General features: G+C 31.7%; 2 protein-coding genes across 6 annotated transcripts; one reads left to right on the forward strand and one right to left on the reverse strand.

The window, feature by feature from the left end:
* The first annotated feature begins 32 nt into the window (after positions 1–32).
* LOC100749573 (alkyldihydroxyacetonephosphate synthase) lies at positions 33–13,761 on the forward strand. Of its 2 annotated transcripts, none has more exons than XM_003492906.4 (6): positions 33–268; positions 845–934; positions 8,643–8,923; positions 10,999–11,287; positions 12,144–12,453; positions 12,734–13,761. In XM_003492906.4, exons 1-6 carry the CDS (start codon positions 180–182, stop codon positions 13,505–13,507), a joined length of 1,833 nt encoding a protein of 610 aa, XP_003492954.1. In that variant the 5' UTR covers positions 33–179; the 3' UTR covers positions 13,508–13,761. The 2 variants fall into 2 exon arrangements, with proteins under 2 accessions (XP_003492954.1, XP_033179211.1); XM_033323320.1 differs by lacking the exon at positions 33–268 and adding an exon at positions 373–743.
* LOC100749694 (TATA-binding protein-associated factor 172) lies at positions 13,685–22,082 on the reverse strand. 4 transcript variants are annotated; one of them, XM_012390882.3, is made up of 15 exons: positions 21,884–22,082; positions 21,259–21,308; positions 20,575–20,822; positions 20,159–20,508; positions 19,736–20,087; positions 19,044–19,666; positions 18,198–18,973; positions 17,556–18,126; positions 17,181–17,475; positions 16,808–17,109; positions 16,419–16,732; positions 15,601–16,351; positions 15,223–15,495; positions 14,516–15,151; positions 13,685–14,201 (listed from the first exon to the last, which is right to left on the reverse strand). In XM_012390882.3, the coding sequence occupies exons 2-15, from the start codon at positions 21,267–21,269 to the stop codon at positions 14,013–14,015; spliced, it is 5,691 nt and encodes a 1,896-aa protein (XP_012246305.1). In that variant the 5' UTR covers positions 21,270–21,308; positions 21,884–22,082; the 3' UTR covers positions 13,685–14,012. The 4 variants fall into 4 exon arrangements, with proteins under 4 accessions (XP_012246305.1, XP_033179210.1, XP_012246304.1 ...); XM_033323319.1 differs by having other exon boundaries at positions 15,601–15,674; positions 16,600–16,732; positions 20,159–20,511; XM_012390881.3 differs by having other exon boundaries at positions 20,159–20,511.
* Positions 22,083–22,803: the final 721 nt, after the last annotated feature.

Consider the following 22,803-nt stretch of genomic DNA (forward strand, 5'->3'; position numbering starts at 1 on the left):
CCGTCGGTAGGCGGGTAGTCATAGGGCGGGGGCTCTATTGATTTAAATTTGGTTTGCCGGTGCGCGTGTCAATAGTCAACACAGTGCCGCGAAGAGCGCGCGCTCAAGCATCTACTCTTTACTGATCGTGTTCTGCGGACTAAAAGGTTAGGCCCTTCGCGGTGCGGTCAATAAAAGATATGTCGTCTAATACGAAAAACGATACGAACGAGGATGCGGAGAGTTTAAATGGACCCATCCGTTTCCAGAGTGTTGTGCCAAAAGAAAGGTCAGTTTTGTACCGGCAATTTCTGGTTCATATCAATTCGTAAAAACTTCGGTGCGGACACCAGGGACAATATCGCGATGAAGTATTGTACGAGAGCGTGGATACTGCTAAATTACTTGCAGCCACGCCTCGAACCCAGCACTAGCTGACTCATCGGCAGATGTTGCGAATCTAAAGCACCCCTAGTACTATTCGAGCGTGAAAGAGAAAAGAAATCGATCGATTTTTTTTCCTTACTGTGACAATTGTGACCTCTTTTGTGAATATCACGACCTGTTTGTGTGACAAACAACGAAAACATCGGAATGATTAATTTCTTTTATCATTTTTGTTATTACTTAGTATTTTTGATGATGAAAATTTCGATTCATTTACCGGGTAGGAACTTACTATATGAGAGGCTAATACTGTTTCTGTTCCTACCGATTGGTTGCTTGACCAGTCACGTGGTGTGAGAAACGCGCGCGCCAAAGATGTACGAATCTCTATTCGATTTCTCTTTTATCTTTTTCCAAGACAAAATTCCAAATGGTGACAGTATGTGTCAAATAACCGTATCTTCTTGAATTTTTAAAGGCAAAAAGTTCTCAAGTGGAATGGTTGGGGATACAAAGATTCGGAATTTCGTATGAACCAAAAATATATCATCGAATTCACTGGTGATAGGTAAGTTTTATCAATATTTCAATCTTCATCTTTTATTAATATTTTAGAAAATAATAATGGTTACTATAAATATTTATATATCTAAAAGATGATTAAACTTTATACATAAATTGTTTTACTTGTTTTGTGAATAGATAAATAAAAAAAATTATTTACATATATTTTAATGTTTCAATATGTTTATTTGTTACATATTATAATATTTTTAATAATATTTTTTATCAGTATAACAAAATGTTAGTTGCCTACATGTATGAAAGTAGATTATTTCGACTCTTTAAATTCAAAAAAAGTAATCACTTAATTTTTGTTTTAATTTTGTTTGTTTTTGTTTCCTACAATCTTTTATCAAAAGCTTTAACGATAATCTATAGACTAATAAGAATTCTATAATGTTCATATTATACGTAAAAAAATATCAATGATATATTAAAGGGAAATGGTGTTATCATTTTTTGAAGATACAGATAATGTTATAGAAACGAAACGTCTATTAATTTTCATATTAATTTACATCATTGTATAGATACTTATTATTATCTTTTTTAAACATAATTTAATTTTAATTTGTTTACAAGAAACACACGTATAATTATGCTGTTAGATAATTATATTATTCCATAATTGAATAAGTGAAAAGTTGATTATGTTTTGAGAGTAGAATGACAAATAATTTAAGTTTATCATATAAGCGGATTAAGATATATGAAATTCAGTAATACTTGTTATCACGATACTAAATTTCTATATAGATCTAAATGAACCACTTTAATTTACTTAAGCACACATTTGGTTTCTTGTATTTAGTTTTTGCTTAATTAATATTCTAACAAATATCCGTTGCAAACAATTTCAAAAACGGGTCGAATTTATCACATAAAATCAATATACATCAACATTAATTTTATCGTACAATTGAGTTTTTTTATTTCCTATTGTATTCAACGGTTTTAACAGATTCGTATCATCAATTTAACATTTGATTGTTCGATTCGCTTAAATGCAAAACTATTATTTATTCGATATTCATTATGTTATTTATGTTAAAAGGAAGAAGCAAATAGTTAATCTGTGTAATATTTATCTTTCTACGTTTAATCTATAATCTGTAATGTTTAATCTATAGTAAGAAATCGAGTATTTTGAGAAGATCAAACACTTTACTTTAACTTATAGAAAAGATCCACAACCTGAATGTTTAAAAAATTATGAAATTTTTTATTAATTTTTTTACCATCCAAATTGACTCTAAGTGTGTAAAATAACCGCTGAAAATTCAGCTATTTTTCGATTTTGTGTTATAACTCGCAAATTATAAAAGATAGAAAAATAGTTTTCAAACAGAAGTTGTTTCTTTTAATGAGGACTATCGTCTAGTAAAAGATTTATCAGTTATTTATATAATTAGAAAGAATTTATAAACAAAAAATTAATAATTTTTCTAAAAATTTCTGTTTTAGCGTAAAATCTTAATCGATAGTTTAAATAATTACGAAACAGCATAAAAGACAAATACTTTTTTTTAAATACAAATACAAGCTTTGTTGTGTTGCACAATTACAAAAGTAAGGTAACTTATATACTTCACTCTCTTATTACACAATAAGTAAATATACCAGATGAAAATAAAAGAAAAGAATAGAACTGTAGGTATAATATATCTTCGTAAGAACTTGCCATTAGTAACATGATTATCAAACTTCTTTTTTATTCTTTCTCGTAGCAAATAATATAGATGTTTAATAAGCAATTAAAGAAGTAAGTATATAAGTAAGTAAGTTATTTATTGCACTATTTGTACATTTTCATATTTTCGGATGTAATATATAGTGACTAATAATACTCCAAGAGCCTGCAAAATATGTAGGAAGAAAACCATGATATTATTCACATAATCAAGCTGTCCTCGTTGTTTAGTTTCTCTTCCCTCCTCCTTTCCTGTCTCCTTACTCCCTCTTCTTATACATTTTCCTTTCGTATATTCTGCTGTATGTGCATGCTTTGACATTTAGTTTTCCCTTCAGCTTCTTCTCTATCTCCTCTGGTTTCCTCTCCACTTGCCTGTCCAGTTATTCTAACAATTCCTCATCCACTTTTACGTGTGTAAATAGACACTTAAAGAATAAATAAATAATTTCGAAAATGTAAATGTCATGTGAATTGTATTATGAATTATTCTTCATGATAATGAAATTCTGCAAAGGAATGTTTAAGACAATCTTGTTGTGAGAAAGCGAGATCTACTGGATTTTCAGCATTATTTGATTTCCTTTCTATCAATATAATATATTCACTTTTATACCACGAGTAAGCAAGTATGTACATACATCGTAATACTTTGACGATGAAAATAGAGATAAAATAAGAAACTGTAATTTAATGATACCAATCATCACAATTAAATAATACTACAAGATCGGAAAATATTCATATAAAGTTCTTCATTATGCGGAACTATATATATCAGTTACATTATTGCTGTATTCGATATTGTGAATATTTCAGTATGCTGATTACAACATGATACTATTTTGTAATTTAGATTAACATTGTCCAGATCACGATGTCAACTTCCGAGATTCTGCATTTGGTAGATATACGACCGTTAACTGTTCATTGAACAGTTTTTTTTCAAGACAGTTGTACACATGAAACAAACTTACCATTCTGTTCTTTTAGGACAATATAAAGCGGTTAAATAAATTTCCCAGAAGTTGATATTATGGGGAGTATAGTATAACTGTGTGTTGTAGCTGATATAGACTTTATAACCGTTTTTGATCTTTGCCTAGATAGAGTGCAGCCATAATGTAATTTTATCTAATCCGCTTTCATCAGCATTGATTACTGTACAGCACGTATTTTCCGATATTTCTAGTATAAGATTTTATATTATTAATAAAAGACGAAGCAATTTCATTTAACTGCGTGGTATCAGTGCCATATAATCGGGTAATAAATTTGTTTACTTTTCTTGATACTATTTTATATTATTAATTTTAAGTTTTCTTAAAATTGAAAATCCAGTTTGAAAAATTTTAGTTTTTAAATTTCTCGAACCTATTTCTTCAATAGCTTCTAGTGCCCATCTTCAAAAGCTCAAATCACGAATAACTTGTTATAAACATATTCGGAAATTTGTAACAATTTTTCCCGCCGTGTTCTCCGTCTGTTTACCGTCTCTTTCCATCTAATAATCTAAACAAGGTAATTATGCACAGATACAAAACGGATAGATACAATTATACAATTATATACTTACAAATACTATACAATTATATACTTATACAATTGTTAAAGATATGAAACTTTTCAAAATTTATGCCTGGGAGTGTCTAGGGAAAGTCGCGTCCTCTTTCCACTTTTCCAAAATGCAACAACATTAATTTTGTATTCTAAAGTCACAATATCTTCTTGTTCTGGTACACACTCATCTTAGATCTCTATCGCTTCTGAATGTTCTTTGCGTGCATCTCGTTATATATTATCCAGAAATTCTACAGAATGTAGTTTAAGCGGTTCCACAAATTAATACAATAAGCGTATCTTTTATTATATCTTGTAAGTCGATTTCTCTTCTCATTATAATATCTCATTATATTGTTATTATTCACAATTTTGAACGTAATCATAAGTAAACGAATTGTATTTGCAGGATTTATGCGAACCATCTTTATACGATCGTTACAGAGATATACTTTAGATATACTTACTTATTGTTGACATCTATAGTACTGTAATATGGCACACTACAAAGAAAGCATCATTTTTTTTATTGCTAATCTGTTTTCACTAGACAAATGATAACCTTGAACGCTGTACTGAAATGAAAGTAACAAAGAGTGGAATCATTTATTACTTATTACTTTACTTACTGTTTATTACTATTTTACTTGTAGTGCTCATTTAAGCATACGTTGCTAATACCAGTAATTCTTGGAAATGGGGCTTTGACATGAGCTTTGAGCATGCCGAATGAGATAAAGTGTTAAACGAAACTTGACACCGATCCTTATCGATTATTTCGAGCAAATATCGATTGGCGCTCGAGTTCTCGTTTGCACGTGCCCAATATCAGCATCTCTCTCATATCCATCCCTTCTCCTTTCTTTAGTTGAATTTGCAAATGTCAGTTCCTCAGATAAGCGTCCATATCTAGTCTTGACTGCGAACACTAAAATGGACATTGCACGTTTACTTATTATTTATTACTTTGTCATTAGATACGTTAGTCCGTATATTTTTCTTTGTTTCGCATAACTGAATTCATACCTACGTTATATGATGCATCAGGTGCATAAATGTGCACCGAAAACTTTTTATTGCACGTTAGCATATCATAGTATGTGTACAATGAAATTGAAAAGTTCTTCGATTATCGAAGAACACAATTCAACAATGCAACAAAGATTGTATTTATACTAAAAAAAAGTAACTAAATGTTTTTTATGTTTTTTCATAATTATTTAAATCATTGATTAAGATTTTACGCCAAAGAATGAGTTTTTTGAAAAATTATCAATTACTTTTTTTATAACTTTTTTGTAATTATATAAACAAATGATAAATCTTTGGTAATTATGTGTTTAGGAAGCTACCGGCATTTTGCATTTCGACATATTTTTTATATATTGTCGAGGCATGATTCTGAACAACTTTTTCTACACACTTAATCGCCTTTCGACCATAGTTTCAGAGATAATTTCAAAAAAGTTGTCGGTAGCTCATAATGAATTCTGCTTATAATTGTGCGGCCATGATAGCGTATGCATTAGTTGTCGCATTGGTACGCATTGGTTGTCGGTCGACTCACTGTGACTACGGTATTAAATAACACCTAACCCACTTATATAAACTGTAAACATTGGCGAATACGTTGCCACGGGTATACAATTATATCCGACAAGTTTTTTGCAGATATTTCGAAAATAGCCTGAGCAGCAGTGGTACGTGCAAAAAAAAATTATTCAAAACTTTGATTTATATAATATATTAAAAAATCACCGAAATCCAAGATAATTGCAACTTTCTAAATAATTACGAAATCTTTTACCAAACGATAGCCTTCGTTGGAAAAAATAAACAATTTTTATTTAAAAGCTGTTATAGTTTAACTCGTATAGTTTGCGGATTATAACATAAAATCGGAAAATAGTTGAATTTTCAGGAGTCGATTTTACCTCCTTAGAGCGAATTTGGGCAAGAGAAGAAAATTGCTCAATACATGGCTACATACGCTCTACATATCTCCGAATTTTCATAATTTTTCGAATTTCTGGCTTAGAGATGTTCCCTTGTTAATCGTATTTAATTGCTAAACTACTACTACTAACTACTGCTATTACTATATGCTATATTGTCTAATTACTAATAATCAACGATGAACGATACAATAAGCTTCTGAACTTAAAAAATGCAGCAAGCTTGTTTAAAATCGTAAAAGCAGAATGGTAAATAGTACAAAATAAGTTTATTGAAAAATTATTTGATACAATTCCACGAAGAGTTTTTATAACGAAGGTGCTATATTATGCGTTTTTTATTATTTATTTTGAACAGCTGCTTACTGTTTACCAATACGAATTACGATATATTCTGTTGTATATCGATTCTTATATCGCTTTTAAATTATTTTTTGACTTTATATCGGTTTCGAAATAATTCTAGAACTGATTATCTCGTACCAATTTTATAATAATTTAAATCTAATATCACATTAAAATATTAAAAACATTCAGTTACGCTTTTCAGTCTTTTATTATTCACTTCTATTCTATAGCTGCTTACTAATAACAAATTATGATATACCTAAATTTTACACTTGAAAATTACAGTTTACAAAAAATCGTGTTTTACAAGTTTTGTGCAATATTTTAAGAGAAAATGTGGTTTGTGTCAATTCTTTGATTTATCACTGTATATATTATTTGGTGTTAAATTGTAAACTGAAGAAGACGAATTAACTCATCACCCAGAGTCTTAATCTTTTTAATATAATAATTTTTTTATTTATAGGCACTAATATTCTATTTTTTAATCACTTGTTTCATTCGTGTCGTAAATATATTATGTAATATTTATATTTGCACGAATTAAAGTCGATCCATCTGAAATTGATTTATCCTTATTAATGAGGACAATTTCATGGTCATAAAATTTCTGAATAAAGAATGATGCGGTTAACAATTTAAATATATCGTATTGTAAATATATGTATTATTGGACAATAAATGTTATTTTCGAAACTTGTATATTCCATGTAATCGTCGCAAGTTCGCGCAACTAAGAAACTGTTTCTTAGTTGGTCTTATTTACTTTGTTGGTCTTGAAGAACGCAGTTATACTTACCGTTTTCTACCCAGCAAATTGCTTCTAATAAGCGTAAACAAACGTATGTGGTACAAGCGAGTAAAAATATAAATATAAAAATACATATTCTCTTTGTGTGTTTATTGATTTTTGTTTAAAACGTTTCACTAATTTTCATTTATTATTGAAAGTTAAGTAAATTTTAGTAGAAATTGATTATCATTGAACAACATATATATAAACATTTCATAATGAAATATTATAAAATATAACTGAAACCCTATTCTTTGTGATATTTCATTAAAAGAAAAAAGGAAACATTGTTTAAATGGGTTATGAGCATCAGTAACGACGTTTAACTTCTGGGAAATATATGTAGTATCGTCGTACGTCTTATCCTCACACTCGGCTCACAACGTCTTATGTGTGTCGCCTTCTCTGCGTCTCCTGTTAAACGCTCGAGGTGTAAATATTGCCCGTGATAGTTGTAACGTTTTTCTGCTGTTTTTCTTCCACGTTTGATGTGTAGAAAAAAAATCCGGTCGCCGGAATTCGAACTCGGGTCCCGAACGTTCGAAACCTAAGGCGCTAACACGCCGTCGTCCGACACGAGTGGTGATATTTGCTATCGAGTGCCGCCTCATGTCTTCTTGTCCACGATACTACGCATATGATTCAATTCGTATGCAATCGTCATGATAAGATACGCTGATTAAACAAATCTAAATGTAATTACTTATAGTATAATACAATACGAGACATTTCACTTTAATCTACTAACTTGCAAGTCATAACATTATATCATTATAATTATAACAGTTAAATAAAATTAATCATGATAAAACACATCCTTATAATAGTTAAGTGAAACCAAAATAAAATAGATATGTAGAAATATCTTATAATGTAATTTCTTAAAATTGAATGAATTATATAGGATTTAATTTCATCCATCATCATACATCCTACATCATTTCGTGTTTTACATATACACAATTTAAATTCAAAACTTGAAAATGGAATTAATTACTTTTAGGATTTCAATATGACTATTAAATCAAATTTTTAATTAATTTTGATTAATATAAATTTTATTGCTAATATTTAGTATTTAACAAATAACTATTTTATATATTTTATTTAATGCCTTTGCCTATTAATTTAATTAAGAAATTCACTGACACAAAAATCAAATTTTCATAATTAAATAATCTTATAAGTAATCCAAAATATTATATTTTTCTCCCAAAAAATTAACTTGTCTATACTTCTTGTTGGCCCATTTTTTAAGTATTGTTATTACTCTACAAATAAATATTGAATTAATTTAATATCAATATATTTTATTCTTTTTTGTAATGTTTTATTACTCATACTAATAAATGAAATATTTTTGCAGATATCCGATTGGAAACCAGCAACTTCCGTATTTCACGCAATGGGTAAAAGACACGTTTGGTATAGATCCAACCCAAAGGAATGTATCTCAATCGATACCGACAAATCTACCAGAACCGATCATTTCTTCGAAAGTGTTGGAAGCGATTCAAGAATTAAATATCGAATATTCCTTGAAGGGTATCGATCGCTTGGTTAGAGCACATGGGCATACACTTCGGGAAATTTATCTCCTCAAACATGGATCGTTCGATCGAATACCGGATATAGTTCTCTGGCCAAGTGAGTAATTTCAAATTGTTATATTATATTTTTAATGATCTAAAATATCCTATTAACTTGTTTAATTATCGTACCAGTGACACAATTCATTTACTTTCACCTGATAGTAATATGTATTAGTATACACTGTATGATGTAGTTCTTGATCTAAAAAACATGATCTACGTAATAACTGCCTATTAGAAACTATCTATGTACTTACCATGTACATTTTGTGTATTACATTGCAGTTCATATCATATTCCTTGTGGCAATATATACAAACATCAACTCATTTTTATCTTTTCAGGTTCATTTGTTTTTCTCTTTTTATTTGTCAATTTCTTTTAGCTGTTATTACGAAATGTAAAACCATTACCACTACGGTAATTCAATAAATTAATGTAGTTACATTCAAAATCAACGAGCAGTAAGATCAAAACACTTGTAAACAAAATAAATTTCATAATTTGCACAGCATGTCAATATAATGAAAAATAATTATCAACTGCTTGTTAGAAGTAAATATAGATATACATACGTGCACATTTACCTTAGTTCGTATTCTTTTTAAATTCAAATGTTTCACTAAGTAGTTCATTTAAATGGAAATTTAATACATTCGTTTGCTATTTGAGGTGAGATTTATTGTTTAAAGTTTCTTTCATTTATTTAAAGCATTTATTTAATAAACTAAAAGTTAGCTTCAACTAAACGTAATTACCTATGTATAGTGTATGAAGTGAGTTGAATATCGAGTAGATAGACTACAACAAACTTCTCAACCTTGACTTAGTTATATGTAGATGTGTAGTCTATAATTTCCTGAATACGTTTCTATGTTATACCATGAATTGCGCGAATAAGTGATATTAAACGAATACCTTATATACGTATAAATGTGAAACGACACGATGAATATTTGCTTCATCTTTTCATTTCGAATATCTTTTCAATTGTTATATACGTCAAAATTACTCTTTTACAAGATAGTGTAAGGAATTAGGAATTAGTATAATTAGAATTAGTATAGGAGACATAGTCAACGAAGAAGGAAAAGATAGGGTTGTAGACTGGGCGACGAAATCGGAAAAGAAGAAAAAGGGAAGTGCGAAGCGAAAAAGGGTATTTAGTTAAGTAGGTAAATTAGGCAATTAGATAAAGATTTATGCAATATATAAAAGATAATAGACATATGGAATAGTTAATAGTTAGAGATAGATAGATGATAGACAGTAGATATATGATATATAAATTGTAATAGAAAATTAAGGATCGAATGAATGAATGGATGTGTGTGTAAATTGTAGCTGAATCAATGAAAATGCAAGGCAATAGGGAAAATAATTGTGTACCGAGTTCCTTTCTCGGCCGGAAGGCTAAAAATAAACTATACTACTATAAAAATCGTAAAATTTTTGTGCTATCATTTTTATTTACTCTTCATTTCCATTTCCTTTGCTACTTAAAAAATAACCTATCGTTTAATGTCACTTTAATGTTTTCTACATATATCAGTGTTCGTATTATATTATGTCCTATGTATTATGTCCTAAAATGGATTGATATTTAACCTTTTGAATGCTTTGAATGAGAATAGTACTTGCCTACAAGTGAATATATTCCCAGAGTATGACTAATTTAGCTCCTCTAAAGCTACAGCGCAGCGGATAGACATACCTACATATACATATTTATTCATGACCCATTACGTAATAATCATATCATCATGCACTTATTAGTGTTATTGAACAAATTCGGAGAACAAAACATAAATGTTTTATTATTGCTTATTTTTTTAAATTCATAAATGTTTTATTATTGCTTATTTCTTAAATTCATAAATGTTTTATTCTCGTCTATTCCTTTAAATTCATAAACCTGTTTTATTATTGTTTATTTGCCTAATTTTGTTTTATTGCCTATTATTGAGTAGAGCCGAACAAGATTAAAAATCAAAATTTAAGTTTTCTCAAGTTTTTCTTAGATTGCAAAATATGTCAAAAAGTTGACATAATTATTGGGCAAATTCTAACAAATCAGAAGTTAAAATGCTTTGTCTTATAACAATGACATCTATGTCTATGCATTTCCAGAGTGCCACGAGGACGTCGTAAAAATAATTAAATTGTGTGCTCGATATGGATCAGTCTGTATTCCATTCGGCGGTGGAACGAGCGTAAGCGGTGCTGCCTCGTGTCCGACGAACGAACGGCGAACGATAATATTGTTGGACACTTCGCAAATGAATAGAATACTGTGGATAGACAGAGAAAACCTAGTTGCTTGTTGCGAGGCTGGTATTATCGGCCAAGACCTCGAAAAGCAACTCCGACTGCAAGGTCTGACTTCTGGTCACGAACCCGATTCTTACGAATTTTCTAGGTACACCATATTATATTAAAACAGAAAGTCCGTTTTATTCGTTCGCAACAAATATTTGTTTAGGATATTAACTGTTTGAATACAAACACGTGTAATTTTACGACGTTTTACGCAATATTAGTATATCTATAATAAGAATCGTCATAGCTAGCAAGTTATAAAGTTCTTTTTTTGAAATTGTCTATTGTCTATTTGTGAAAGAAGGTATATGGAAGAAAATGGACATAGAAACGTTTCAATTAGCGTACTTTTCATAGAATGCCTTATTGCGAACTGCTATGCTGAATTTGACTTTCTTTTCCTTCTTCTTCCTGTTTTGTTTAATTGCAAATGTAATTTTTTTTATTTAAGATATAGATTAAAGTTTATAATACAGTAAACTATAAAATGCAAATCTTCCTAAGTAATATTAAATGGCAATTATCTTTTATATTCAATTGGACTATTCTCAACTTCTTTGAATTAAAATTAAATTTTACTGGAGTGATTTACTGAATACTAATTACGTTACATTTAATCGTGCATGTCAGAGAATTGTTGAAGAAGATCATGATCATACTAAATGTCGTGAAAATTGCAGGTGCTTGTATTTTAGTATAATTAAAAGTGTACTTATATTCTTTGCATGAGTAAAGCTACACAATATTTTAGTTTCATTTAAAGAATTAAAAGTTACTTCATAAAATAAAAAGCACAAAGAGCCTATCACTTACGTTTCATCTCACATTTCTATGAACAATCTTTCGTGCAAACATCGTATGCACAGGTATACGATAAGAAAAGTATGTCAAATAGTTATTTACATCAAGTACAAGACTACTAGCCGCATGATCGATTTTATTTCTTGAAAGAACAGTTTAGGTGGATGGGTTGCAACGAGGGCGAGTGGCATGAAAAAGAATCGATATGGGAACATCGAAGACCTAGTTGTACGAGTGAGAATGGTTACCGGTAGAACGGATGATCCAGAAATAACACTCGAAAGAGGTATATTGGTACCAAGAGCTTCTTGTGGTCCTGACTTTGACCATATGATCCTTGGTAGCGAAGGAACATTGGGCGTCGTTACAGAAGTGGTGATCAAAGTTAGACCATTGCCAAAAGTAGTCAAATACGGTAGCATAGTTTTCCCAAATTTTCAAGCCGGTGTATTAGCGTTGCGTGAGGTAAAATTTTATTAATTTAATAGCGATATATATACATTTAAATACTATTACTTACTAGAGAATATCTGTTATATATTGCAGTTTTATTATTATTCCTTTTTGGATAGTTCAAATTAAAAAAGGAATGATACAACTGCAGCTTTATTTAGATTTTCTTGTTCTTGAATTCCTTTTTAATGCTTGACAAACTTTCTTGGTTATTAAGATATTTGATTAAAATTAACATTGAATATATTGCAGTTGTTTCTTATAAAAAAAACTGTACCATTTTTATGAGCAGGTAGCTAAGGAACGATGTCAGCCGACTAGTATACGATTGATGGACAATGAACAGTTCCAGTTCGGTCAGATGTTGCGACCAGAATCTAGTTGGAGTGGCTTAATTTTGCAAGGATTAAAACAAGCTTACATTACTAGGATAAAACGTTTCAAATGGGATCAAATATGTGTCGCTACTTTATTGTTCGAAGGTAGCTCAACTGCCGAGGTGGCAGCACAGGAACAAAAGATTTACAACATCGCGAAGCAATACAATGGTATTCCAGCAGGAGAAACGAATGGTGAACGAGGTTACCTTTTAACATTCGTTATAGCTTATATCCGAGATCTGGGTCTCGAGTACTACGTTTTAGCTGAATCATTTGAGACGTCCGTCTCCTGGAATCGTGCGTTACCGTTGTGTAGGAATGTGAAATCTCGTGTGATCAGAGAGTGTTATTCACGTGGTGTCGAACAATACTTTATCTCTTGTCGTGTTACACAGACTTACGATGCCGGTTGTTGTGTGTACTTTTACATGGCATTTAATTACAAGAATCTTCCGAACCCGATAGAAACATATGAGACTATCGAGCACGTTGCACGCGAAGAAATTCTTGCAAATGGTGGTTCTCTGTCTCATCATCACGGTATAGGAAAATTACGTTCTTGTTTTTACGCGGATGCAGTAGGAAAAGTGGGAGTGTCCCTTTATAGAGCAGCCAAAGCACACTTGGATCCCCATAATATATTTGCGGCCGGGAACTTGGATCCGAAATGTGTATCGAAACTATGAGGTGAACATGAAATTGTGATAATTGTAACTTATCACATTGGAAATCATTTTAAACAGGAAGAAGAAGAGAAAAAGACAATTAGCATTGCCATTTTTATCAATTGATATGTTGTGGTGGTATACAGAAACAATGATAAAGGAAGAGACTAGTATAATATAAATAAACACATCACAATGTTGTTTGGTACAAATACGGAATTGTAATTGTATCAACATTTTTATAAGTTATTATAAATAAACAAGACTCACTTATTCATAGTACTTAATCAATATAATCCGTAACTTATTTATCTATGTTTTTTTCTTCCTTATCTTTTCTTTTTTATAAGTAATTCGTATATTCCTTTATAGATCCATTGATTATTTGTCATTCTCAGTCCATAAAATTAAGATTACTGTTTTTCTATCAGGTCCAATTCACGTATGTTTCACAAAGTGATCATCTTAAACACATGTAACTGTTAAATAAATGTACTCGGTGATACTGATGTGTAAAACCATAAGCTCACTTTAAAGTAGATAGAAATGACTGCATGTCATATTCATCGTCATACTGTTGTTGTTCCCATAGTTCAGGGAGAATATCTAAAACGGAACGGCTAATGCCTGGAACCTCACTAATTTTAGACGTGGCATCATCCTGTATTTCTGATTTTTTCTCTTTGCCACTGTCCAATGAAAACAAGTCGAGTAGCTATAAAAAATTGTTACAAATAAAATCTATTATAAATTGAAATTTCTTTCATAATTAATTATAGCATATTTCAAGAATTGTTTTGTATTATATGCGTGTGTATTTATATCTATTTAAAGCTTTATTGTAGAATTAAAATGAGGAATATGAAGTAACATAAAAAAAGTTAAAACACGAAAAAGATAAAAGTATCAGGATTATATGTAATATATTTTTGTAAAAAAATAAATTTATTTATTAGTTTATTACAAAACTTTTATTGTTGAAATAGCTATAACTATGCAAGTTAATAAATTTAGATTTATATATTTTACCTGATCAGTTGCCATTGTTTCCAGAGATGCATTTTCCGTTGAAATTACGGTATTTGCTGTGAGAAGTTTGAATTTCTGCAGTCCCATGATCTTTTCCTCTACCGTCGATCTTGTGATTAACCTGTATACGTTCACTACTTTCTTTTGACCAATACGATGTGCTCGATCCATCGCTTGAAGATCTTTCATAGGATTCCAGTCATGTTCCACGAATATAACAGTGTCAGCACCAGTTAGATTCAATCCAAGGCCACCGACTTGAGTCGTTAACAGAAGCACGTCTATCGACGGGTCTGCGTTAAAACGTGTTACTATGGAATGCCTTTGCGTGGTTTGTACACTTCCGTCGAGACGAAGATATGTAACAGTAGGTAAATGGGCACAAAGAAGATCTTTTTCCACGATATCTAGCATTGCTTTCAATTGACAAAAAATTAAAGCTCGATGTTGGCTCACTAACTGTTGCTCCTGCGGTGGTTGATTATCTGATGTATCAGTAGTTACAGAATTGCGGTTTTGTTGTCGTTGTGGCTGTCCTATGCCACAATCTAATAATAATTGTTTTAATGCAGGTAACTTGGCTGCATATTCTATCTCAGATAATGTGCTCTTTCGTTGCTTCAATGTATTACACACCTAGAAATAAAATAATTGTCAATTTAAAGTTACAAGTAAAATATCTTAACGGATGTCATGTTGATACTAACAGTTGCGTATAACGGATGTCGTTGATTTAATACTAATTTGGGATGATTACAAACATTACGAAGATATCGTAATGCTTCAAAGACACTACAACCATTATTTCCAGTTGAAGTGCACGACGCAGCGGATAATAAAGTGGCAGAACGTCGAGTATGGAAATCTTCGTATAGCGTACGTTGTAATGACGATAAGTCGCAATAATAGTCTTGTGTAATTTTTGGTGGTAAATCTTTGAGGACATCTTCTTTATTTCGTCTAAGTAAGAATGGCAAAACCTGCACAATGCAAAATTACAAAAAGTTGTAGATAATTTAACAAATATATTCAATTATTAGTAAGATTAAAAAATAAGATACAATGCACATGAAAAAGAAAATTACTTGTCTATGAAGTGCTTCCATTGCTAAAGCTCCCGCCTCTTGTTCTTTTGGGCCAGCTTTTGGTTCCCTACAGGCTAGTATAGGACGTGAGTACTTTGCCGCAAATTGTTTCTCAGTACCCAGGAAACCTGGCATTAAAAAGTCAAACAAGGACCATAATTCAAGTACATCGTTTTGTATTGGTGTTCCCGAAAGTATAAGTCTGTGATTCGCATGCAATCGTTTAGTTGCCTTAGCACTTTTTGTCTTTCCATTTTTAATAATGTGACCTTCGTCGAGTACACAGTAGTTCCATTGACAAGTTTCGAAATAATCGATATCCTTACGGATTATTTCGTAACTTGCAACGACGAGTTTGTGATAAGTAACCATTGGACGTAATTTTTCACGCTCAGGTGGGGTGCCAACATATTGTAACACTGAGAGATCTTTGGTTTTGAAGAACTTTTCTGCCTCATACACCCAATGACCAGTTAGAGTTGGTGGACACACCACCAAGCTTGGTGGAGCACAAGGATTACGATGATGATCTAAAGCTAGTATACAAAGAGTTTGTAAAGTTTTTCCAAGGCCCATGTCATCGCATAAAACACCATGAAGTCGATAACGATTCAAGAAATTTAACCAATTTAAGCCTTGTTGTTGATAAGAACGTAACTCTGCAGATACTGGAATCGGTAATACGGTATCTGGGATACTGCGTGGATTCAAAAGTTGTTCTAAGAACCGCCACTCTTGTGTTTTCTTTTCTCTAAAATATTTCAAAGATTTATGATGTATATGTTAAATTAACATTTGTTAGTAAAATTTAGACTTACATTAAATCTGGTGGATCCGTAATCGCACCAGGATCAAGGGGCAAAAGTTGCACGAGTGTTGCGAACGTAGCACTACAAGCTAATCTTACAGCCTGATTTTGATCACTCATACGCCCAAGCAATGGAACCATAAAGAGCACAGCATATGGAACGATATTAACTCCTAAACTTTCGACAAGACACGCTAATGCTTCGGCTGCGCCTTGTTTTACTGAATCTACTTCGCTTGGTGCTGTTACAGTTCCTGAGTATATTTTCTCTCCACCAGTTGATTCTAGAAGTGGTATTACATGGTTTGTAATCTGCATTATTATCTGGAATACAATTTTTTGAGATTAAGATTTAATCGTCAAATTGAAATCGAATATTATATTAATTTAAAGCATTACCTTCTCTGTATCTAATGTACCTAATACAGCTATACATCTGGATGCCATGTGTCTGACAGCTTTGTAAGGATGAGCCAATAATTCACATAAGAATGAAAGGCATTCTAGGACAGGAGGCAGTAAGGCTTTATGAAGACTGGGAGCCATAACTTCTAAAACTTGTAAACCAAAAATTAACTGATTTACTTCTTCTTGAATATTTTCACGATTAGTGATTTTGTTTTTTTCTCGTAATACGTTTGGTAATATTAGTTCCCAAAGATGCGGCAAACGTGTAGGTAATTGTGCACCAAATAGAGTAGCTACAAAAAACAATGAATATTCTAAATTTATATAACGCGTTTATATCGTATTAGAATGTTGTATTGCAAACCTATAGCGGTAAGTGCTAAAGTAGCTCCGCGACGACGTGTTCTATCAGCTTTAGCTTCAGGTTCTTCATAAGCAAGTAGTTCTTCTAAAGGAATTTCAGTTGTTGGTGGCCGGCCAGGCCCTCTGCCTCCACTAAGTCCGCTGTTGGTTCCCCGATTATAAGCTATTCTTTCAGCATGTTTCTGTCTATTGCTTAAAGTAAGAATTCCGTCAAATAGATCTGCGTTTGTACTACAATTTACACGAGGTGTAAATTCAGTATCCGAGCATAGGAATGTACATAAATTGGTCGATATCTATGATATAAAGTTAAATTAAATTATTCAAAGAGAATACAATATCCGTTTATGTTAACGATATTATTTTCCATGCAAACCTTTGCATTAGGAGTAGGTTTTCTATCTACACAGAGATCAACTAAATACGACAAATGCTTTGCAGCCAGTTTTTGTAGTTCTTCATTTTCTTCACGTTTAATAGCTTCCATTAATGGTTTTATCAATGGGTTAAGAGGTTGTGGGGATGGAGGAAGACAATGTAACATTGTTGCAGCACCAGCGAGTGCTGCCGTTGACATAACATTATATGAAAGTTGCTGTGCTGCTATATCGGCAGCACCTAGTTTCACTGCACTCCGCCTTTCTTCTAAACTTTCAATCAACTTTGGCTTTAATTTAATCGGATTAGAGCTGTTGCTAAAACTTCCACTAGGTCCTCCATAGTTTGTCGTATTACCCATGGCACAAAGTTTTGAAATTGGTTTCCCAGCAAGGATTGCAATTTGGTCGAGCGTCATCACTCCCGATGGTTCTACCTTGATAAGAACAGGCAGGTTATAATGTTTGAGAGTGGCAACGTAACCGCGACTGTCGTGTAACAGACGAGTAAAAGATGTGGCGATCTCATCGTAGTATACGTACTCGTTCAAACACTCCAATAGTCTCTTCCTTTTGAGAACAAATATATTATTATTGTATTGTATTAAATATAAGTAAGATAGGAAGATTTCATTTGATACCTTAAAATATCTGGTATTGTAGGTGGTTTCATCTTATTTACAGTCGCCCAATGAGACATCGTCAAACCTACAATGGTGCGTTGTAATGCTGAACGCGAATTCAGATGTGCTAGCAATACTTTAGCATAACAAAGTGAAGGACTAAGTATATCTGGTGTGTAAGTAACACCTGGTGCTGGTTGTACTACGTAATGCGATAACAACCCCAACATTCGTGCAGCTCTACAACGAGCATGAATTAAGTTTGATTTCCTTATGTTTGGAGCTACAGTTTCGATTCCACCAATATAAACTTTTAATTCGGATATGGATTTTACATTTCCACCAACAGTATTATTTCCTCCGTTATTACTAGCATCTGATTGTCCGTCGCAAGTACCAGAAACTTGATTATTCTTAGCTCCTTTATTAGGAGTGGTTATCATGAGTAAGTTCGGATTAAATGGCACGTGTTCCGGTTGCATTGCAAGGCAAAGCCATGTGCTGACAAGAGGACACGCTGCATGCAATAAAAGTTCGAGATCGCTTTGTACGACTAGATTTTCCCAAACACGTTCAGCTACATCTTGTATGGCAATTACGTGCTCTATTAACGCTCGTTGAAAAACATGACGGAGGGCCTCTTGCAATACAAGTCCACCTCCTTCGCCCCATCGTTCTTTTTTATTTTCATTATGAGCACCATCATCTTCAGTTAATGTTTGTAATGTTTGTAAGGTGGCTTTACGTACACTGGAACTAGAATGACTAAGAAATGGCCATAATCGTGGTAAGACCTAAAACAACGTCATATTAATATTAAGGTTAAATAACAAAAAGTAACGCTTCTATTAATATAGATCTTACCTGCGATAATGGCTGAGGAGTAATATAAGAGCGCGCCCAAGGTAATGAAAGTATAGCAGCAAGTAATTTCATAAAACTATTACATGCTGCTGCTAGATCATCTTGTTCACGTAAAAGTTCCCAAAGACGAATTACAATTGCTTCTAGTTCTGATGATTTTAACAAACGTGGTAGAGCAGATGCTACTGGTATAAGCGCACTTGCTGCTGCAGCACCTACATCATCGACTGGATCGGAAAGACCTTGCATAGTAGCTGGAAATACTCTCGGTAGCATGTCGTCTAACAGATCATCTCGTATAGCAAGCAAATATTTGAGTGCAAGTAGCGCACCATGTCTTGCTTCCCATTCATCATTCTCCAACAGTTTTAGCATGACTGAAAGTATTCCTGTAATTCCCCTATTTTTATTTTCATCATCTTTTTGATTTGGCACTAGTAATAAAAGAGAACCTAGTGCTTGAGCACATGTTTCTCGTACGGGCGCAACGACTTGATCAGAAACAAAATCTCCAAATCTATCTAATCCTAAAACACATAGTAGTCGTAGGGCGGCATCAATAAGCCACTGATAATGACTTTCTGCCATTTTCTCTGCAGTTTGATTCTTCGATTTACCTGCACCTATAATAAATTTCAATTAATATTGTATTTTATTACTTTTTAAATGCAACTTACAATCATTTTTCATACCTTTCCCATGAAGTTTTACGAGTTCACGTAAAGCAGTCGCTGCTCCGTGCCTTACTTCCCATTTTTGACTAAATAGATCTTGACAGAGACTTTCTGCAAATGATTCTAGAGGCCAATTTATTACAGAATCTGGCCAGCAGCCAGTGCTGTCTGGTACTGCATTGACTGATTCAGTTTGTGAATTATTATTAACGCCAGTCTCTAACGAAATCAGTTCCTCTAATTTTATTCTTTTATTTAGTGGTTCCCTTTCATTATTGATGGGAGATTGAGCATTTGAATTGTGATAATCTTCGTTGTTACGATGGTCATCAGGTTCTCGTGAACGTTGTTTTGAAACCGACTGTCGTGCCTATCAAATAAATAATACTATATAAGAATATCTTATTACATTAAGCATATTAGTAATCAATTATGTATTACCTTACGTCTAGCTCTATTCATTTCGCGTCTACTAAGACCACTAGGTTGTTTTAGCGTTTCACTCACAGATACATTAGTTTGTATATTTGACGTAGGTGGTAATACTTCTGGTGTAAGATCTTCGTTGGTAAACAATTCTGATGTATCAACTCCCATTAATTGTGGATGAAGGCCCAATTTAGCAGCAATTTTTTCCTTTTGATTAGGAAGTAGCATTTGCTCCCCATCAGTAGCTGTTAAATCATATTCATTGCCTTCTGATCCAGTAAGATATGAACTACGTGCTAAAATCTTTTCCATATCAAAGTTTTCCAAATTTAATTTATTGTTTGGTCTTTTTGCTTCTTCATCTTCTATGAATAAAAAATTTAATGTTAATAACAAAATTTAGTATATAAAAAATTAAAATTAGCTACCTGTACATGTTTCTTTCTTAATGGGTTGTGGATCCCAAGTAGGAACTTGAGCAAGTATAGCTTGTACAGCTTGTGCAGCACAAACTCTGGTATCCCATTGTGAAGACTTTAAAAGGATAGAAACTCTTGCCAATAAATGATGTAAATCATGAGGATGTAATCTCTGTGCTTCTCCTAATTGTTGTGCTGCAGCTCTTTTAGTTACTGCATTTGTCCCTGTTTCCAATAGTATGAATAGCCTGTCTAGCCTAATAGAACCCATACATTATGATGTATGCAATCATGTTATTAAATCAACTATAGATAGATACAATCATCTATTAATATATGTATTCACATGCATTTATTATTTTCAATTTTTCTTTATTATTATATAAAGTAGCAATATGATAAATATACACGTTATAAAATTTTATTGAGATAATAGATATAAAATTTGAAAATATTAATTACATGAAGATTTACTATTTATTAAATATAGTTATTATAAATTATATTTTTATGTATAAAATATATGTAAAATTTAATAATAATATATTACTAATGGTACATTAATGTTTGTTATTATATCATAGTATCATAAACTAATCCATTTTTGCATAATTGTAAGTAGATTAGTGTAAATATTAATATTATTCCATACATCTCATTTTAACAACACAATTATAATTGACAGTACTTTACCTTGATGTCATGTTTACAAACTATGTTGATCAATAAACAGCTGTGAATGCCTAAAATCAAAATAAGAGTGTACACATGTATATACAGTATCACAAACACTTGAAAAATGAACTATCATTAAAAAATGATTATATATTTGGAATAATATTTACAGTAAATAAATGAAAACATTTAATAAACATACATATCAGAAACATAGACAAAATGATCATGAAATGTATATTTATTATTGGATATTACAACAGTTCAACAGGAAATATACTGAATGCTCCAACTATACAAAATAAAATGGAGTACAGGGAATAATAAAACAAACTGCATATTATTTATCATTTATTTGATAAAGTAAAAGAAAATGATTCAAATAGGGAAAATCGATTGTCAACTTGAAGAACGAAAGTTTGTGCAGTTAGATTGATGAAGTGAAGATGGATAGATGACATCTGCGAGTATGCGTTTTTTAATCGGTACAGAAGTTCAGGGATTTAAATAATGCAAAATTTGAGGAAAACTGTACAAGTTTTAATTAAGGAAATGAAACGGAACATAATATTTTTCAAGATATCGTAAAGAAACACAATATGGACATATAAATAAATAGCGATGAACAAACGCTTAAACATACCTGATTTCAAAATATAATTTATTTTACTGCTACGCTTCAGCTAATCCGCATAGCCGTTTTCCACTGTATTGATTCCCCGAAAATCACATTACGCTCTATATTTCGAAAAAGGTGATAGATAGACAGACTACTTGTCAAAATTTTCGGAGAGAAACGCATGTTCAAGCATCAAATTTATACTGACAGCCATATTGCAAGGGAACCTGAGTTTTGTCCCCCAATTTTGCTCTCATTGGTTGATTATACGGATCTTATAAATCGATGGACCAATCAACGTTTCCCTCGTGCAATGATCATGTTAAATTGCACACGTTTTATGCGTAGGATGAAATTATGCCGCGTACACATAATTTACTAGATGCATTAATTCTTCCTAATCCTTTCAAAATTATTTCATAATTCACACTTTAAGAACATTAAGTATATACATATTGCTTGTTGCTACTCATTTAATTATGTTTTTAATTAATATGCAATCAAATCATTTGCATAATTCAATTTTTTGAAAATTTACTTTATATTCTTTTACGCATCGCAAAATTCTATATTTAGAACACATATATATTTTATTTATGAATATGATATTTTATTAACACATTATGATTCATTCAATGTTATATTCTTAAATATACAGGGTGTTTAAAATTTTCATGACGAAAGTTTGTTAGTATACATAATCTATAGATCTAAATAAGGAGAAAATATTATATAAACATTGGCGTTTAAGATCTTACAAAAAAATTGTAACAAAAAAATGAAATATGAAGGAAACAGCAAACAGTTTGTGGTTATTGCGATATAATGTAGGAAGAAATCAGCAATATTTATTTTGCATATTTCATTTTTTTTCTTTTGTATTTCGTTTTCTTGTCATAACTTTTTTTATAAGATCTCAAAAGATTTATGTTTATATAACATTT

This window comes from Bombus impatiens, unplaced genomic scaffold (genome assembly GCF_000188095.3).
Source record: "Bombus impatiens unplaced genomic scaffold, BIMP_2.2 scf_0899, whole genome shotgun sequence".
Lineage (NCBI taxonomy): Eukaryota > Metazoa > Arthropoda > Insecta > Hymenoptera > Apidae > Bombus > Bombus impatiens.